Source organism: Patagioenas fasciata, chromosome 1, assembly GCF_037038585.1.
Source record: "Patagioenas fasciata isolate bPatFas1 chromosome 1, bPatFas1.hap1, whole genome shotgun sequence".
Taxonomy (NCBI): domain Eukaryota; kingdom Metazoa; phylum Chordata; class Aves; order Columbiformes; family Columbidae; genus Patagioenas; species Patagioenas fasciata.
This window is the reverse complement of record NC_092520.1, coordinates 109,479,678-109,499,040: the sequence shown is the minus strand read 5'-3', so window position 1 is coordinate 109,499,040 and position 19,363 is coordinate 109,479,678. Positions and strand designations below refer to the sequence as shown.

The 19,363-nt window shown below is 40.1% G+C and overlaps 1 protein-coding gene across 4 annotated transcripts in view; it reads left to right on the top strand.

Annotated features, from left to right (window-relative positions):
* The window catches only part of REPS2 (RALBP1 associated Eps domain containing 2), a 105,859-nt gene that overhangs the window by 44,741 nt on the left and 41,755 nt on the right, over window positions 1-19,363 (top strand). For 3 of the 4 annotated variants that reach the window (XM_071812691.1, XM_065857820.2, XM_065857809.2), the window contains exons 5-11: window positions 8-105; window positions 2,427-2,565; window positions 4,692-4,755; window positions 6,509-6,651; window positions 9,402-9,496; window positions 13,439-13,508; window positions 16,034-16,099. In XM_071812691.1, the coding sequence (XP_071668792.1) occupies window positions 8-105; window positions 2,427-2,565; window positions 4,692-4,755; window positions 6,509-6,651; window positions 9,402-9,496; window positions 13,439-13,508; window positions 16,034-16,099 (675 nt within the window). The remainder of the gene's footprint in view (window positions 1-7; window positions 106-2,426; window positions 2,566-4,691; window positions 4,756-6,508; window positions 6,652-9,401; window positions 9,497-13,438; window positions 13,509-16,033; window positions 16,100-19,363) is intronic. The other variant, XM_065857815.2, reaches the window with a different exon arrangement.

Below are 19,363 nucleotides of genomic sequence, written 5' to 3'. Positions count from 1 at the left end.
TCTGTAGCTCCTTATGAAGTCCGACACACTACTCACCAGCAAGATGGACCATTATCAGGGAATTATGGAGCCAAACCTGCACTCGCCTGTTCAACTCTTAATCGGGTAATGAATTGCATGTTTTTCTCTAGTCGTAGTACTAATAAATGAACAGAGAATTAAAAAAAAAAAAGCAGAAGAATTCTCACTTCAAAAGTAAAAAGCATTCTCCATGGTGTTTTTAGACTAGAGGCTGAAGTGTGCTTTTTTAGTATATGGAAAAAAAAAAACCACACACCAACAAAACAAAGCTGATGGAAGGAGAAATTAAAATAAATAATCCAGTTAATTAAGTTGCTGAAGCTAAGTAGAATGAGAAGCACCAAATAGCATAGATAGCAAAACTAGACCGAGAGTCCTCAGTTCAAAAGTAAAAAAAAAGAAAAATGAGGTTATCCTAGCAAAAGTAAAATATTCTCATTTAAAATATATGAAGTTTCGCAGAGATTTCCGCTTGATTTAGAATGCTGTCTTTAACACATGCACAGAATATTCTGGCCTAATATTCTGCATATTCTCTTTTTTCACCCCAGTTGGGTAAATCGCATCTCAAACAGAATAAATTAATTTCTGGATATTTGTTTGCTGTTATGCAATGGAGCCTATGTTTTCCTGCTGGTTGCAAAAGCAGATATTTCCAACAGTCAAGTATCCTGCTGTGCATTTATTAAGCAAACAGACAGTTTGCACTAACGAAGGGCAGAGCCCTCTGAAGGGAAATCTTTTCCCGAATAAGTAGTAGTCAGAGATTCTGTACCTTTTGCCTAGTGCTTAGCACCCCACACCCATAATAAAATGTCACCTGAGCCTCAGGAAAAAATCTACAGGTAGTGACACATAATTTGTGCCAACTTGAAATGAATTTGGCTGCATTTGTGTAGTGGCCCTTTGAAATTAAAATTAATTTACAGCTCTATGATGTAGCCTCTTTCAAGGATCTTTTGATGGATTTCAGAACAGGTGTCAGGCATTTGATTCTTAGGAAATGGACAGATATGTCAGAGAAAGGGCTGAGGAGCTGGTTGGAGCTTGATTATTGTTCATTGTGCCCTCCCTCTTTAAGAGTGTTGTCATCCAGGTTTAAATCTTGTCTACTAAGTCATTCCAATTTGCCAAAGCACAAATTGTACCAGCAGCCCTCTTCTAGATACCACCACCCAACCACTCTTAAGCAAGTCAGTCAGAAAGCAGAGACATAAGTGGGTAAAACGTCGTTCTCCAGAATATTATTCTTCCTGAAGGAGAATTTTTACATAAACCATGGGAAGTGACAGACGGTTGAGGAGGTCTGTGGGGGTGTTGTGGTTTAACCTGGCAGCCACACAGCTGTTTGCCTCCCTCCCCTCAGTGGGATGGGGGAGAGAATCATGGAAAAAAGAAAGGTAAACCTTGTGACTTAAGGCAGTTTAATAGGACAGAAAAGGAAAATGTTAGTAACAATGATCATAGGAGTAACGATAATAATAAAAGAATATACAAAACAAGTGATCATAATGCAATTGCTTACCGCTTGTTGAACCTATACCTGTCCGGTTCTTGAGCAGTGGTCCCCTGGCTAACTTTTCCCAAGGTTATATATTGAGCATGATGGTATGGAATAGCCCTTTGGCCAGTTGGGATCAACTGTCCTCCCTCTGTCCCTTCCAGCTTTTTGTGTATGCCCTGTCTACTCACTGAACAGTCCTTGGCTTGGTATAAAAATTGCTTGGCAAAACCTAAAAGTTCAGTGTATTATCAATATTATTCTCATACTGAATCCAAAACATAACACTATACTAGCTGCTAGGAAGACAATTAATTCTGTCCCAGCCAAAACCAAGACAAGGAGTTTGCGTGTCTCCCTGACTCCGTGCAATGTGTGCAGGATTTTGGGTGAGTGCAAGTTCCAGAATTGGTATAGCTCTGTAGTCACAGCCCCACTCCTAGACTAAATACATGGTTTCTTAGCAGAGCTTAATTTTTGTGCACTGTGCTATATATAAATACAGCTTGAGGTCATTCACTAGTTCTGTCCGTTTCAGGTGCACAGCATGCAATTCAGGGTTGTAATGCAAGGCAGCCAAAGTGAACCCTCAAAATGAATACAGAGTTAGTAAAGTATGACTTGGACTTTCCTTTTTGTGGTCAGCAGTAGTAAGATTTCATTTTTCTTTTAGCTTGAGTCATTTAAACTTCCTTTAATTGTCTGGTTAAAGATATCTAATATTATCCTCAGCTGTAAGAGATAAGTAGTGGGATGGTAATCAGGGTGGCGGTTTCTTCTTCTCATTTTTTTAAAACACATGTCTGCTAATAGAAGAGGTTGAATCTGGTTTCTTGAGGTTCCCAGTGCCCCACTTGGTCTGTCTACCCCGGCCTGCGGCTGGTGCCAGTGTCTCTCCCCTCAGTCTCTTTCAGGGGAGCGGGAGCAGCAGGACAGCAATGCCCACTACTCGGATGACCCTTGGAGGATAACAGAGGAGCAACGAGACTACTACATCAACCAATTCAGGTCCCTGCAGCCTGACCTGAACTCCTTTATTTCAGGTAGTTTTTACTAAACACTGTGTGTGTGGAGTAGGGGGACCAGACTGAGAGGTGGGAAGTGTTAAGTAGAGATATATATATATATTTTTTTTTCTCCCTGGAGTGAGTTTATGCGAAAGAGTTGATTGCATTTTCTTTTTAAAGGCGGACAACTCACAGAACAAACCAATACTGTAGGCATTATGTTTTTTTTCCTAAATGTCCTGATTTTAGGAAAATAATTACATCTAAGAGAGAAGTGTTGTGATTCAGTAAAACATAAAATGAGCTCTCATCTGAGGGACTGTATTTGTGGATCACACCTGCAGTGTATTAATATACTGAGCTGAAAAAACCCTTAGAGTTGTGCTTGCTTTCCTGGCAGAAGTGTGGCAACATCCATGTGATGAAAGTGAAGCAAGCAGTTCACTGTCCTCTGTGGCCAAACCCGAAGGACTGAGATTTTGACCTTTAGGTGGTTAAAAGTAAATCGTGGAGAGCACGCACATGATAATAGCATTGCTAACAGCACATTGAGATTGCACTTCCGTCCTGAATAGGAGGATCAGGCTTCTCATGAGAGGAGTCACTGCAGCTACAAAGAGTTGGTCTGGCAAGGAAAGTCATTACAGGTTTTACATTGAGGCGGTTTTACACTGAGGCGGTTCTACTGAGCCCTGTTTTGTTACTGGGGTTCATGAGACTCAGATCCAGCCAAAAGTTTAAATAAATTACTTGCTACTGACAGAAATTAGTGCTTCACCAGTTCTTTGCCTCGTTTAAGTGTCCTTTGTATAATTTGCTTGAAAGATAAAATTGTGGTTCAACAACATTGTATTTCCTCACAGACTAGTGTATGTCTATAACTGTGTATACATGTGTATGTCCACATACAGCCTCTCAGGTAGTTGTGCATTTTCCTTTATGTTGAGCAGGGTTCTCAGGTAATCCTTGCACATCCAGAATTACTGTTTATAAATTTGAGATTCCACAATATCCTAAAATAATTAAGCTGTAGAAATCCTTGCTGTATGGTGATACAGATGATAGGAGTTTGTCCAGGTTTAAGAATTTATTTGAGAGATGTGTGATTGAAAAAAATCTGTCAGAAGTTATTGAATATTTAAGTGCTACCCCAGGTTGAGAGAGTCCCTGAATTGCAGGTGGTCAGAAGTTAGGGGATATTCTGGAGCTACATTATTATCACGTGGCTCTTCCATGGTTGTATTCTCCTCTCTTGGCTTCTGGTGTTGGAGAGGACGTGCTGTGCTGGGGGAGTCTTTGACCTGCAACAGTGACATCTTTTCTTAGGTGCTGCAGTGGGTACTGAACGCCCGAGGGCAAGAGAAGTATAGACTTAGAAGCCTGTGCTCTATGTTTCGTTGTGTTTTGTAACCTGTATTCAGGAAGGGCTTCCTGGGTACCTGTGACAGCCTGAACGTTTGGGATGGTGAATCACAGAATAGATTGGGTTGGAAGGGGCCTTCACAGGTCATCTAGCAGGGACATCTTCAAGTAGATCAGGTTGCTCAGAGCCCTGTCCAGCCTGGCCTGGAATGTTTCCAACCTGTACCATTGAAGAAGTGGGTTTGTTAGTTGGGAGAAGAATGAGAAGGGCTGTTGGGGCAGGGTGAATGAGGGTGTCTGCAGCAGGACAGTAGCTGTGTCCTATCTGAATCTACTGAGTTTTTTGGTGTTGTTTTTTTTTTTTTTTTCTCCATAACTTTTGAGACACTGCAGGGAAAAGTCATGGTTGAAGCAGTGTCCTGGGAGAGCAGTGTGGACACTACAACACAGTAGTGCTGCACATATGGCTTTTAGATGAAGCAGAGCTGTTTGTGTCTGTTATTTCATCATTGGTGACATACTAATTATGCTGTTACAGTCACTCGTATTGAAGCGTGTTTTCTTTTATTTATTTTTCCCATATGGAAGGAATGGGGAAATGAGGTCAACAGCTCTGTCTGGCTTTTTATTTCACTTATTCACCAAGAGACAAATGGTCCAACAGCTATATTAGCATCCAGTTAATCTGAGTGTCTCTCAGACATAAAGTAACCAGCTGCTTCTGGTGCAGTATCCCTGGCCAAAGGTAAATAATTGGAGAATTAATTTTCAGTCGTTGATGAGGCACGGTTTCCCAACAGGTTCCGTGGCAAAGAATTTCTTCACAAAATCAAAGCTGCCCATCCCAGAGCTTTCTCACATCTGGTAAGTACTGTAATAGCATTGGGGATGTGTATCCTGTTTTTTTTTTTTTTAAAAAAAAAAGATGCTTAATTCAAGAGTTCTTGGTAAATTTTCAAAAGTGTCGTCAATTGTAATTATTGCTCTTATCTCCAGAATCACTTTCAGGCCCAAGCAGCAGGGTGCTCATTGATCTTCCTGACACGCTTGTTTTTTTGTAGAGATGTTTGCCTACTCAGCAGGACTGGGAAGGTTTGAACAGCAATGATATAACTGAGAGCTGTTCTTAAGTATAGTGTAAGCAGCATCATTAGCTCAACAAACTGACATTTTTCATGAAACGAGACAGAGGAGAAGCACCTCTGGAATGTTTCAGATGTGGTGTTGGCTTTATGTTTCTGCCCATGTTTTGTCAGAAGAGGCCTAATTAATGCCCAATTTTTAGTAAGTACAACTACATAATTCATCAGTGCTTTTCTAATGAACCAGCACACTTACTTTTAATGAGCTTATTTAGAAACTATTGTGGATGGAACTGTACATGATAAAATTTGACAAGGATTCTATTATGTCTTCATAAGCAACATGGTGCTTTGTAATTCAGTGTCATCCTTGCATCTCAGATAGGAAGAACAAACAGTTTTAAATGTTGATCAGAAATGCTGATAGGCCTTTTACTTTTATATACGCTTTTATGAAGAGAGATGAGAAGAAAATCTTGCAAAAGCCTAAACATCTGTCAGGGTCAAAGTATATGTCTGGAATCTTCAAAGCAGATTGTCAGTTATGAAAATAAAAACGAAACAACTAACAATCAAACAAAGAACAACAACAACAAAAACCTGAAGAAACATCGCGTTAGGGAAAGTGAATATTGGAATTTAAATTTAAGATTACTTAAGATGACTGGGTTAACCCAATATGTAACAAAATACATTTCATTTCTATTGCTGACACAAGTTGTTCTCTGTGCAGAATTTAAAGAAAAGTATTTCTTTCTAGTACATAATTATAATTTTGTAATGATATGATTTATCAGGCTGTGTTGCTATATTAAACACATGAAATGTTTCAGTGTTTGTCACTATAAGCTCAGCACCTTGAAAAATACTGATGACTTCAAAAAAATAGGAAGTTATGTTTGTTTATTGTAGTCCATGTGCGCATGATGAAATACTACTCCGTTCTTGCAAAGGGTTAATTTATAAAATTGAGTTATTGAATTTCTGAAGTCTACTTTTATTGTTTGAGAAGCATCCTGGAGTTAGAGGAACACTTTAGTGAGAAGTTAACAATATTGTTTAAACTTGTTATGAGCATTAATTTAACTCTTTTCTTGAGGCTAGTCAGTGGTGCTAAGTAACCATTGCTGATGTCTATTTTTAACTTTTTCTTCTTGAACTGGTTTAAGATCTTGCATGGATTGGCCGAAAATGCTTCCAACCGTTAGAAAGTTAATCTCACCCTTGAAAGTACAGGATAGGTATTTCATGTTGTAATATATACATACATACCATCATATTATATGGTACGGTGTATAATAAAAAAGTACTTCATTAAAAAACCCAAAAAGTTACAAGTTGTTCTTAGAAAAATTAGCTTGCTTCATCTTCCCTAAGACAAATGTATGAGTTACCATCAAGTGTAAATAACACAGGTGTTTATCTTGTGCTAAAATATCTCTTCTCCAAGTTGCATTTCTCTCTTGCCTGTGGTTGCACATGGATATTTCCCCAAGGTGACAGCTTGGAAAACATGTCCCCTGTTGTACCCGCAGGGAGCTGAGCGACGTGGATTGCGATGGGGCGCTGACACTGCCAGAGTTCTGTGCCGCTTTCCACCTTGTGGTTGCGAGGAAGAATGGTTACCAGCTGCCAGAGACGCTGCCGGAGACACTGGTGCCCGAGTATCTGCAAGCAGGTATGTCCCTGAGGCAGGTCATGTTCCTGTATCCATCTTGGGAACCCAAAATGAATGTAAGATGGGTTTACATAGAATTATAGAATAGTTTGGGTTGAAAGGCACCTTCAAAGCTCATCTAGTCCAACCCACCTGCACAGCAGGGACATCTTCAACTAGATCAGGTTGCTCAGCCCCATCCAGCCTGGCTGTGTTTTCCATCCTGCAGGTAGTATGGGGTTCTATGCTGCTTAATGGCTCTCTGGTTGATTTTAATGCATGTATTTTTAATTGTGCTTACAAGGCGATTGCTGAAGAAGGCATGTATAAAAGAACAAAACAGCAATGCAAAATGTAGCAGTTACTTGCCTCTTCATGTCTGCCTCTTTGCTCCAGTGTGCTTCAGGTGCCATTATAGCTAAAGTGGCAGATGATTACCTGCAACAAAGATAATCTAACAAGAGTTCTATGGCTTTCAGCTCTACTAATGATGTTCCCTTAAGTAACTGTCTCTTGAGGATGTGTTGAAAATGATACTGGACTGCTTTAGAACTTCTTATCCTAATATATTTTGTTAGATGCAGTTACTGGTTGTGTCAAAGGTTGAATATTTTGTAATTGATTTTATGTAATCCACAGATGCTTATATAGTTAATTTGCAGTAATCATGGGTGGCTTACAACGGTTTGTGTAGTTCAAGGATAAATTAATCCAAAATACAACATACCTGAGTAACAATGTGCAGTGAGAGACCTGCCCATTCATTTGTTCTCTTCAGTTATGTCTCTCTTAATTATACGTGAACATTGAAATATATGCTGTTCCATCTAAAAAATGTGCATGACTTTCTAGGCCAAGGAGGATTAATCACAGATGATAATGACAGTGCTAAGGGATAATATTTAAGACCTAATAAAATCTCCATTAAATTTGATGAGACTGAATATATTAAAAGACGGGAAAAGAGCAAATCAAGCTGTAATTAGGAAAATTAAATGTTCACCCCGTATCAGATTTGTGATTTCTGGTGGAGTCATGTTCTTTGCAATCCACTATTTTCATAACCAAGGGGAGAAGCTCCTGTAACACTTGCATGTCGAAGTCTTCATCACTTTAGTCTCTTGTCAGAAGTACAACTACCCTTTTTGCTCCAGGACCGCCCCTTTGTTTGCCACTCTCATACCTGCTCTCATCATAAATTAGCTTGTAAGCTCCTCCATGCAGGTTTTTGTTGGTGTGTCTTCACATTAAACCTTTTTGGGTAAAACTGCAATGGAAATAACTATTTCTAGTAGTAGGGGATCATTTTGTTGGTGGGAGGAAGAGCATGGTAAGCTCTGGTTGTTCCCTGGGAGTCCTCTTTTTCCCTAATTTACCCTTTTCAGCACTGAGGTCTTTACTATTTTCTTAGATGGTTATTGTTTCATGTCTTGCATGCAACCAAGCATTTCAAGCTGATCTACGTGGAAGCAGTGAAAGGACTAATTGTTTGTTGTGGGCACTCTAAGTACCTCAGCTAATATGCTAATCCTGGTTAGCTTGGAGGTCTGAAAATGTCTTGCACTTGTTCTGCTGCCTAGTCAGGATTCAGAAATCTGTCTTTGAAAGTCCTGCATTAATAAAAAGGAGAACCTCTCAACACACCGTAACACCATGAATCACAAGAAAGCATAGAGCCCTGGTTGTATCAGCTTCTGAAATGGAAGCATTGATAAGTAAGGAAGTGCCTTGTACTCTTACCTAAAATGTCAAAAGAAATTTGCAAGAGGAACTTCTTGTTTTGATATTTACACAACTTGATTTCTGTGAAACTTGGAGGTTTTTTTTTGTTTATTAGGAATCTGATGAAGATTACTGGAAACTCTTTTTCATTAGCTTGTATTAGTTTCAGAATAAGGCAGAATTTGGTTCAAGGGAAATATTTGCGTCTGATACAGTTAATGCTTCAAATAAAGTGACTTGGAGCATTAAGAGCATTTAAGAATTAATTAATGTTGCTAGTTTTATGGATTGTTCTATTAACTACAAGCACAGGGCCAAATACTATGCTGGCACAGCTCCACTGACAATTTGACCCACCACCTTCTTTTCTGAAAGTTTTTATTAAAACAAATTTACAGAATCTGTGAAGTTGCCCTGTATGTAACCTACTGTATTGTAAATTGAGACAGATTTGCAACAGCTTAATTTATTCAGATAAGCTTGATGCTAGCCAGCAACTAGAAATTTTACCTGAGAAATGTTTATTCTGCCTTTCAATACATCTTAAAGAAAAACTGTTTCCAGCTGTTAAGACAGATTAATCTCAGAGAAACTACTCCCAGAGTGGTATCAGCAGAAGGACCTGAGTTGATGGAATAGAAACGAAGTTATTGTGAATATTGCTGTGAGAAGTTAGAGTTGGTGGGGTTTTTTTGGTTTTGTTTGTTTGTTTGGTTTTTTTGTTTGTGGGTTTTTTTTTTTTCCCCTGCTCTTGATGCTGTTTAGTTAAAGAATACCAAAGATGGCATATGCTGCAGCAACTACTGTCCTTACTTTTTACTGACCTTCAATTTTAACGTAGAATGTAGATTCTGCTATACTTTTCAATATTGAAAGTGTCAAAAATTGGAGTTGAAGATTTGGTAAGTACCTCTAATGTTCCTAAGCCAGCAAGGTATAAACTGTAAGGCCAACTAAGTTGATACTGGACTATGAGAAGTGCGTATTAACCAAAGACTTGGCATGTCTTTCTTTTTTTTTTTTCCCCTTTCTTTTTCTTTCCCCTGCAGCTTCTTTGAAGCCCATGCGTGACTGCGCGCTGTTTGATTCTTACTCTGAGTCGTTGCCAGGTGGTCAGCAGACTCGGGACTTCAGTCGGACAGAGGTAAGAAGGTATAAGCAGGGTATTTACCTTGCTGAGTCGCAGAGTAATAGCCCAGCCTCACAATGACTGTGGTATGCATAGCAACAGAGCTGCCAGTCTTTGAGAGGACTTGAGGAGTCTCTAAGTGTACCATTAAGCCTTATCAGCTCAAAACCCTCGCTTAGCAATTTGTTCAGTGTGTGGAAAGGGCCGACATGTTTTTCAGAAGATATTCTCACACAGAATAATTTTGGTTGGGAGAGACACTTAAGATCAGAGTTCAACCATAATGTAACTCTAGCACTAAACCATGTCCCTAAGAACCTCATACATGTGTCTTCTTGACACCTCCAGGGATGGTGACTCCACCACTTCCCTGGGCAGCCTGTTCAATGCCTAAGAGCCCTTTCCATGAATAAGATTTTCCTACTATCCAATCCCCTGGTGCAATTTGAGGCCATTTTCTCTCATTCTATCCCTTGCTACTTAGGAAAAGAGACCAACCCCCTCCATGCTACAACCTCCTTTCAGGTAGTTGCAGAGAGCAATAAGGTCTCCCCTCAGCCTCCTTTTCTCCAGGCTGAACAGCCCCAGTTCCCTCAGCTGCTCCTCATCAGACTTGTGCTCCAGACCCCTCACCAGCTTCGTTGCCCTTCTCTGAACTCTCTCCAGCACCTCAATGTCTTTCCTGTAGTGAGGGGCCCAAAACTGAACACAGGGTTTGAGGTGGGGCCTCACCAAGGCTGAGTACAGGGGACCATCACTTCCCTAGTGCTGCTGGCCACACTATTCCTGGTACAAGCCAGGATGCTGTTGGCCTTCTTGGCCACCTAGGCACACTGCTGGCTCATATTAAGCCATCTGTCAACATAACGGAGTTCACAGTGGTCATTGAGGGTCTCAAGCCTGATGCAATGTTGAAATCTGCAAAGAAATACCCCTTAGCTGTTTGAGTCCTGCAGGGCTGCCATTGACCCTCCTGCATTGTGAGCTGGCCATGAGGAGCAGAGCCTGTGCTGTAGGAGGGATAGTGGCACAAGGACAGTGCCCAGGTGAAAATTCTGCTGAATCTGAATTGGTCGAAAATGGCAGGCTCTGGGTGCAGACCTTGTTCTAGTCAGGCTTTCACAACCATGTAGCTCTTGTGTTTCTTCCATTTACTATGCTCCATTTCCACGCTCGCTCCCCCAGTTTTGATGATGGGAAGAAAAATGGGTTGGCTTGTCTTGTTTCCTTGTACTTTGCTTCTTTGGAGATTGAAACTATCCCAGATTTTGTACAGTTTGGACATGCATAGTTCTGTTCTAAGTGATTCAGCCTCCATCTTAATATCCAACCTTTCATAGTCTAAGGAACTGCCATCTAAGCGTCTAAGTAGTAATTGTAAGGAGGTGGGAAGCGTGTTTTGAGGGCAGAATGGAGATCTATCGTAGCAACATTACAACAGATACCAGCCTTGTAATGAAAGACTGTTGCAAGCAAAACTAAATTAAGGAGCAGTGCTTATCACTGAGAATAAAAAACAAAACTTGAAAGATCCTGTAGAGCTGAATTAACCATGGCCACTGAGTTGTACTTGGATATTGCAACTATGAATATATATGCTGTGGGATTTAAGGGTTTAGTATTTAAGGTAGTGAACCAAATGGCAGACTGACTGCAGGAATGGGCCCTTCTGATGCTGCTTCCATGTTAAAAAGTAATGGAATGTCCTGGCAGCTCAGCAAGACTGACCTCCAGTTATTTTGTCTCTGTGCCTTGCCCTGAGGAGTTCCTGGGTCAGAACCCAGCTGTTCTCTCATCAAATTCAGCTCAGTAGCTGTACCACCAAACAGAACGCGATGTTCACTTTGAGTAATGCTGCAGCATTGAGCATCTGGTGTATCTCCTGGAACTGTTAAAATATGAGGTCTCCCTGGGTGGTACCGCTCTTTGTACAGCAGCTTGGCTAAAGTCCAGCAGTCATACTGGGTTTTGAACACAGCGCTGCTGCTCTGGTACTGCAGGCTGCTGCTATGTCGGCAGTGTGGGCAGGTCCTTTATCTCAGTAGAACAGCCTTATCCTTTGCACTGGCCTTATTTTGGGAGAGTGGTTCACAGGGGCTGCGAGATTGTGCCTCAGGCCTTGCTGCAGTAGCACTTCTTCACTGAGCCGTCCTGTGGGAAAGCTCAATAGTCCCTTGAGAATGTGCCTTGTTAGCACACATGTGTATTGGTTTGCAATTTAAAGGAGCATAAGAGGCAAAATTCAAGGCAATTTGCTTTGAAAACTCATTAAAAATATTATATTATCAATGCAATCAGTTATGCATTATCTCCATGTCTTTGTCATTTTCCACCTATCATCCATTCAGGCGGTTTAATTTAATTTCAGAAGACCATTTTTACTGTTACTGCTGATCTACACTACTTCAATAAAATGGAAACGCTTCTGCAATGCATTCATAAAGAAAATAATGGCAGGAGACAGGTCACTTGAATGCTACACTTTGTTAAACTTAAAAAACACACACAGACTGCTAATTTTATGACAAGAATGACAGGGGTGACTGCTTTCTGTTAACCAAAGAGGTTTTGTCTTGCCATTGTTTGTTTTGTTTTGTTTTTCTTTTTTTCTCAAGTATTTCTCTCCCACTATGTTTCTAGTATTTTTTTTTTCCATTCCTTTGGCTCTTTTCCACAAGCTTTCTCACTGCCAGAAGCTTAAAGATAAACCACAAGATTTCACACTGTATACATAAAATGACTGGCTGAGGTTTCCTTAAACTCCCTCAGAAATGTAATGCTCACGGTTCATTGAAATTTGTGAGAATCATTCCATCAATTTAAGAATGCACTGCATTAAGTCTTTAGTCTGACACTCTTTACTTTAGAGTGTCAGGGCTAGCTAGACGTGAAGTTTTTGCATAGATGTTTTCAGAGCCCTCAAGCCATGTTTTTAATATGCTGCTTCCACAGAAGCATTAGGGAATCTCCCACGCAACTTTATAAAACAGATCTTATAGCCCTTTACTCTGGACTTTGCCTTCTTGATTGCTGACTTGAGGGTGGTGTGTGTTTGTTTGTTTGTTTGTTTTTTAAATTGTCTGCAAAAATCTGTGTTTCTGAATTTATTGTTTTAAGGCCCAATGGATTTCAGGCCATTTTAGGCCCAACCTCTCCCATGCTGGGAAAAAACAGCATCACTTAATACTTAGGGAATCTTGGGGTTTCTGATGTTTGCTTTATTGTTTTGGCTGCAGGGTATATCGTTGTCCTTAGGGATAATGGCAGTAGAAATTTTTGCTGGTTCCTTCTTGTGAGCTGCGCAGCAGAAGTTATAAGAACAGCATAGGTCTATATGAGGAATTGCTGCTGAAATAAAGACAAGGAATGAGATTGGGGCGAAGTTCCCTGTTTTCCCATCAGGGGCCATTCAGGGCCTCCAGGAGACAAGCTAATGAAATTTAGTTTTCCCATCTCAGTGATTGCATGTTGAAAGAAAAGAGTAGTCCGAGGATCAGCCACCTCAGCCGGAAGACTTTGGGCACAGAACTACTGGGCTTTGCAGTACGACTGGAGGATTGGCTGGGGAGACTGTTCTGATGGAGACTGTAACACTTGTGCAGGGGCTGGAGAATGTTTCCTCAACCCTAACACAGGTGTTACACCAAAATAGGAAACACAGAACGGAGTTGCTGTGTTGTGAGAAGTCTCTCCTTGCACATCATTCTTAGCTACTCGTGGTTCACTGTTGAAATGCTTCTCTAACTAATTTCAGCTGTGGAACTATTGCACCTCGAAAAGCAGAGTTATAGTAGTCTTTTTGTACGTCCTCTATGCTGCTTTATCTGTCAAAGCAAATCATGGTACAGGAGAGAATACCACCTTTACTTGTGTCAAACTGTATTGTTAAATATTTGACTGTGGAAATGTGTGAGCTGTGCCAATCAGTATAATAAAGAAATATTCTTTTTTCTTCAGAAGACGTCTGCTGAAGAGGTATCTGATAGCTCTGCCCTATTAAAAGATGGAAAGAAAGATGACAAGCAAGGTATTCAAATAACGAGCTCTTTTGTTTTTTTCCCTGTTAGGGGTTAAATTCTGTGTGGTTTTAGTAGTCACATGTATTTGCTGACAGAAGCCATGCTATGCTTAATTTCTAACCTGGCTGTGTGTTGCTGTAGATATGAAGAGACGAGTCATTGACAGCAGCTGAGTTGAAGACAAATAAATGGACGGGTTTGCTTAAAAATTAGTTCTGTTATATGTGAATGATATTAAATGCACCTTCTAAAATAGTCCAGTCCTAAAGCAATTAATGTTACACTTCTTATCTTAACAAAGTTCTAATGGTTATTATCAGGAATTTTTTAAGTGTAAAGGCTACACTGTGCCAAATATTGGATTTCCCTTTTTGCAGGAAGTAGCAACACTTCAAAATTAGTTTTTATTCCTGCTTTAAAAAAAGAGTCTCTATATTTTTTTGCAAAACAGAGTTTTGGACAAACTGGATTAAAAATACTCAATTTATTTCTTTCACTTGAAATCAGTCAGCAGCAAGCAATGTGAAATTGAAGTGATGATCTTCTTTTTCCACATAGCAGGTACTGGGTCTTCCAGAATCAGCACTGGGTCATCACACAGTCATTCCCTGTTATACTCCCCTTCCCCAACCTATCAGGTTCTCGCTTGCTGTCCCAGTTCAGCTGAAGAAGTAAAACAGTTGTGGGATTTTCTTGTCTGATTCTCAGACCTGTGGATTATACACTAATAAAAAAAAAAAAAAATATATATATATATATATATTGACCTCCCAACTGTCCACATGCTAAGTTTGCATCAGAGCTGCAAGACAAGGTAGTCCAGATTCCTGAATCACCTTCTGCTCTCGGGTATGACTGAGTTTGACAAGTTCCCAGTGTCTCAGTTTCAAAGAAATGTCATAGTTGATGGGTGTTTGTAAAACATTTTGATAAATCAGCATATTCCAATAAATGTTTTGTTGACAAGGTTTGTTTTGTTGTAAAATTCATAATGGACAGGAGCAGGATTTTAACCTTGAATGTTATTGCTTTCATATGTCTAGGGCAGATTTACTTTTTACTTGGGGAATCTTTTTTTCTTCCCTGTGCAAGTTAAGAACTTGTGCTTTGCTCTTGTTAGCTGACGCGTTAAGTCAGATGCCAAGCTGCTTGGGTACATGCAATCCTTCAGGGCCAAAGATTTGCTGTATTTATGACACAGATTCGTACCTTTGCAGCCAAAGAACAAATGCTCTAGTTCCTCCATTTGTTGCTCTTCTGGCAAATGTAAGAGCAGATTGCTCTCCTGACTGAAGAGATCTCCCCAGAAGTCAAGGACCTGTAGTTCAGGACTGTAGAAACAAATTTTCCTTCATTTTCAAAACTATAAAAGTTAATTAGCTCCACTCTGTCAGGTTATAATATAGTTAAATGTGGAAGATAATGTAAATAGAACTGGATCCTGAGAAGCAGATTGTTCCCACATGTTGTATTTGATAAAGGCAGATGGAGATGAGAGACTTCATTCCAAGTAGTCACTTACAATACTGTGTGTTACAGTACATTACAGTACACCAGAGTGCATTAAGAACACCTTAAGAAAGACATTATTAAAGGATGCGTAGGCATCAGCAGAGGGGAATAAGTACAAAGAGTGAGATTTCATAGAATCATAGAATGTCCTGAGTTGGAGGGGACCCACAAGGATCATGGAGTCCAACTCCTGTCCCTGCATATGACAACCCCACAGTTCACACCATGTGCCTGAGGGTGTTGTCCAGTCTCGAACACTGCCAGGCTTGGGGCCGTGACACCTCCCTGGGGAGGCTGTTCCAGTGCTCCACCACCCTCTGGGGGAAGAACCTTTTCCTGATGTCCAACCTAAACCTCCCCTGGCACATCTTCCTGACATTACCTGTCACTGGTCACCAGAGAGAAGAGTTCAGCGCCTGCCCCTCCTCCTCCCCTTGTGAGGAAGCTGTAGCCACTATGAGGTCTCGCCTCAGTCTCCTCCAGGCCGAACAAACCAAGTGACTTTAGCCGTTCCTCATACAGCTTCCCCTCTAAACCCTAAATTTCCTAAGTTTTAACCCTGGCTCTGTCAGTGCCATGTAATGTTCCCCAGGGCAGGCCGATGAGGTCTCAGCTGCCAGGAGCAGCCAGCCTCTCATGCTCCCTGGCTCTCCTGGTTTGTCACTGGGGAGAGACGAATCCCAGCTCTGCCACATGTCACCCACCAGCTGCTGTCTCTATGACAGCTCTACATCTCTGAAACAGAAGTCTGTGGATGTGGACACCAAAACCTGCAAATTCACAAAATCTGGATTTATTTGGCAATTTGGGTGCAGGCCTTTCTGTTCTTGACTCTTGTACTCTTAAAAATTGTTACTTTTTTGAGTGCTTGGGTATTCTGAAGGTATTTGGCTACTTCTGTTTTCAAGTATGTTTGGCCATTTTTAGATGTTCTAACTAATGCCATTTTAGTTGTTCCTTTCTCAGAGCTGATACGTGTAGAGTTTACTTGTGCACATTTACCTTTTTTTTTTTTATTAAGCTCTGAAAGTAAGCACCGATCTCAAAACAATACCAAAGGAATTTCAGCACTTGACTGTGAAAACAGGTAAGAATAAATAAATTGACATATTACTTCCATTAGAATTTTGATCAAATATTTTTGTATCACTGTAAGCCTAAATTAGTGTAATTTGATCAATTTTTTTAAGATCCTTTTACTCTCATACTGAAATTAGCTTTTACCTCATAATGACTACTATTTGCAAAATTAATCCTAATTAGTACTTCAAATTGTCAAAAGGTTTTCTTCCTTTCTTTTCCTTATTGGTAGTATATGTGCATTCTTCATGTGTGGGAGATGTTTCTAACGTAGCATTTTGTAAGGCATCTGAATTTGTTTTTCTGTTTATAACAAGATGTCAGAGCATGAACAGTGTACCTCTTGATAAAAACTCTTCTCAAGTATGGAATAAGTATTCAGTAACTATTCTGAAGCAGCCTGTTTTTTGTAAAAACTAAGCTTTCATATTTTCTGTCAAAGAGTTTAAGGGTAGATAGCCTTTTGGAAACACAGACTTTGTGACACTTACAGCACTGGTGCAAGCTTTTGATTCCAAGGGCATTTCTTTGTTGAAACCACCCCTGATCTTTCTCTCTCCAACTCTTAACATACACTCCTTGTTCCTATCATACTGGAAAATTTTGTTTCTGGAACGGCGTATGTCAAAATTGCCTAGTTGTTCCAGAAACTTCCCATGCGCTCAGTTCAGTTCATCAGACCTCCCTTGCCTTCCTCTTCATTCATCTCTTTCCTAGAGTGGGAAGAGTGTTTTCAAGCCCTCCCTGGTCCCAGACAAACTAGAATCTGGATTTGTTTTCTTTTCCTTTCACATAAATGTTTTTGCTTGTGAAGATATCCTTGATTAAGAAAACTGAGCCCACATGTCTGTCATAGTAGTTTTGTCTTATAGCTCGATTTATTCATGGCTGCTCAACAGCTGCATGCTTCATTCCCCAACTCTTTTTTTCCTGGCTTCTTCCCAGACGCTTGGCAGCTGCCAGATTTCCCATCTTCAGCTCCTATTCTCAAGTGATGGCTGCTTCTCCCTCACACACACACACTCTTACACTTCCCTCTCAGGGGGAGAGGAGGGTGGTTGCGAGACTTTCAGTTCTGTTCTCCTCCCCACCAGTTTTGCCCAGAAGCATCCCAGGGAATTTCATTTTCAGTTCAGCAATTCCATCTTTGGTACACTTAGAGAAAAAAGAAAAAACACTATTGTCACCTCCACATCTCCTGTGTCACTTTCCTCTTTTCCCCTATGTCCTTTGCATGTCTTTTTCCCATGTCCTTCCATGTCAGGGAGGTCTTCCCGATGCTGCTGTGCTCCTCCAGCAGTGTTGCTGAGTTTGTATTGCAAGGGAGATGGTGGCAGAGTTTCACTCTCTTGTCATGACTCCTGTCACTGTAGGGTTGTCACCCTTGCTGTCCTGCACATTGAGGGTTTGAGCGAGCACGTTCTCAGGTTGCATGATCCATTTTATGTTAGAAGTAAAAATATTTGTCTACCCAGTGGGCTAGATCCAGCACAGTAATTGAGCGGTTATTTCAGAATCAATCAGTGTTCTCAAACTCTGTAATCACTAACCTTCAGGAGGAGAACTCAATTGGGATGAAATTGGAGAAATTTTGCATCCTCCTTTGGTTATTCATTTGGGCTGTTTAGGTAAATTCAGGAAAGATGATACTGCTGTGCTTCATTATGTGAAAGTTTTCTTTGTCATCAGAAGGACTAGAAATTTGGAATCAGCAAAAACTTTGTATATTCAGCATCTCTGAATATCTGGCCAGTTTATTTAGGCTTCTAAGTGCAAGAACAGTGTTAGCCTTAGACTTTTAAAGGATTGAGGGTCAAATTTATGAGCGTTTAAATTGTGCACTTCTACCTAGGCCATCATTAGGAGATGAGTTTTTGAGGGTGATTTAGACTAGTGGGAAATTGTCGGTTTTGTTTTGTGTTTGTTTTGCAGGTGTGGTTTTTTTGTTTTTGTTTTTGTTTTTGTTTTTTTTTAGCTGTGTGGCATACTTAACCTTTTATGGTACAATTTTCCATTTGATCTTCAGCCTGTGAAGCAAGGAGGCACCAGCTGAGTAGAAGGTATTAGGTTACTGCCAAAAGTTGCTGAATCAGCTTCCCTTTGAATGTTAAAATGAAGTTGTACTGGGAGAGGGGCATGGAATCAGTTGAACACCCAAAACAGGAACCTTCACACTCTCCTGTGGATGAATAAATAAAAGGTCATGATTGTACATGACTTTAGTTAGTGCAGACCAAGCTGTTCAGTTCATCAGGCTCTACTACTCTAGGAATCATACAAACTTCTAAATAATTTACTCAACAGCTTGAATTTTTTATCAGTTTCATGTAAAGTAGGCTTATGTATCCATAGAAATAGAAATATGCAAAACTCGTGAACTGGATAAATAGTTTTGTATCACATTGAATGATTATGTTGCGTACGTGCATGAATCTGCGTGTCAAACACAAAGTACACATGGACTGAGCATACCAAAATAACTGCATGTTTTATGGAAATCTTGCCACAATTATTTGTATATCCTAATAATGAACTACCTGCTTTATAACTTTTTTTTTCTTCATATTACACTACCTCTTTTGAAAGGTGAAGCTAAGTCTGGGTATTGTGTAATTGTAGCCTTGAATTTCCTGATTTTTCAAAAACTTGAAAGAAAGTCCTTGGCAGTAGAGTTCTATTGCTATCATTTTTTCTATTAGTAGGCATTTCAGGATTCTTTCTTCCTTCTGTACTTTCTTGTTTACCTCAACAAGATGTCCTAGGAGAGTTTGAATGTCAATTTTACCCGCAGGTTTTTAGACAGAAGGCTTTCTAAAGGAAGAATGAACAGAATTAAGGTCTCCATAAAAGAAGGAAAATTTGAAGGTTCTTAAACATGGCTTAGCTTGGAAAGGATTTATACTTCCTATTTTTAAGTGGCATATATTTAATAATGTGCATGTAATTTAATAATAAGCAATTTCAGCATTGGGGAAATTGGGTCATATGGCTGTAGGGAAGCAGTTTCTGAAGTTGTGTTCTCTGGGAGTTTTACATAGAGACAGAGGAGGATTATCACAACTGCATATTCTAATAATAATTCTCTCTCTTCCTGTTGGTCGCCAGGAAGAGTTCATTGCGCAGAAATCTGGAAGGACTGTGAGCCAGTTTGTTGGTGACAGTAATCGACTAGAACTTGGTTTATAAGTGGTTGTTTGTGTCACTACCAGTTGCATTTGGATTTATTCCATCTGAAACACCAAGTAGCACTGCATGACCCTAAAAGCAGCTT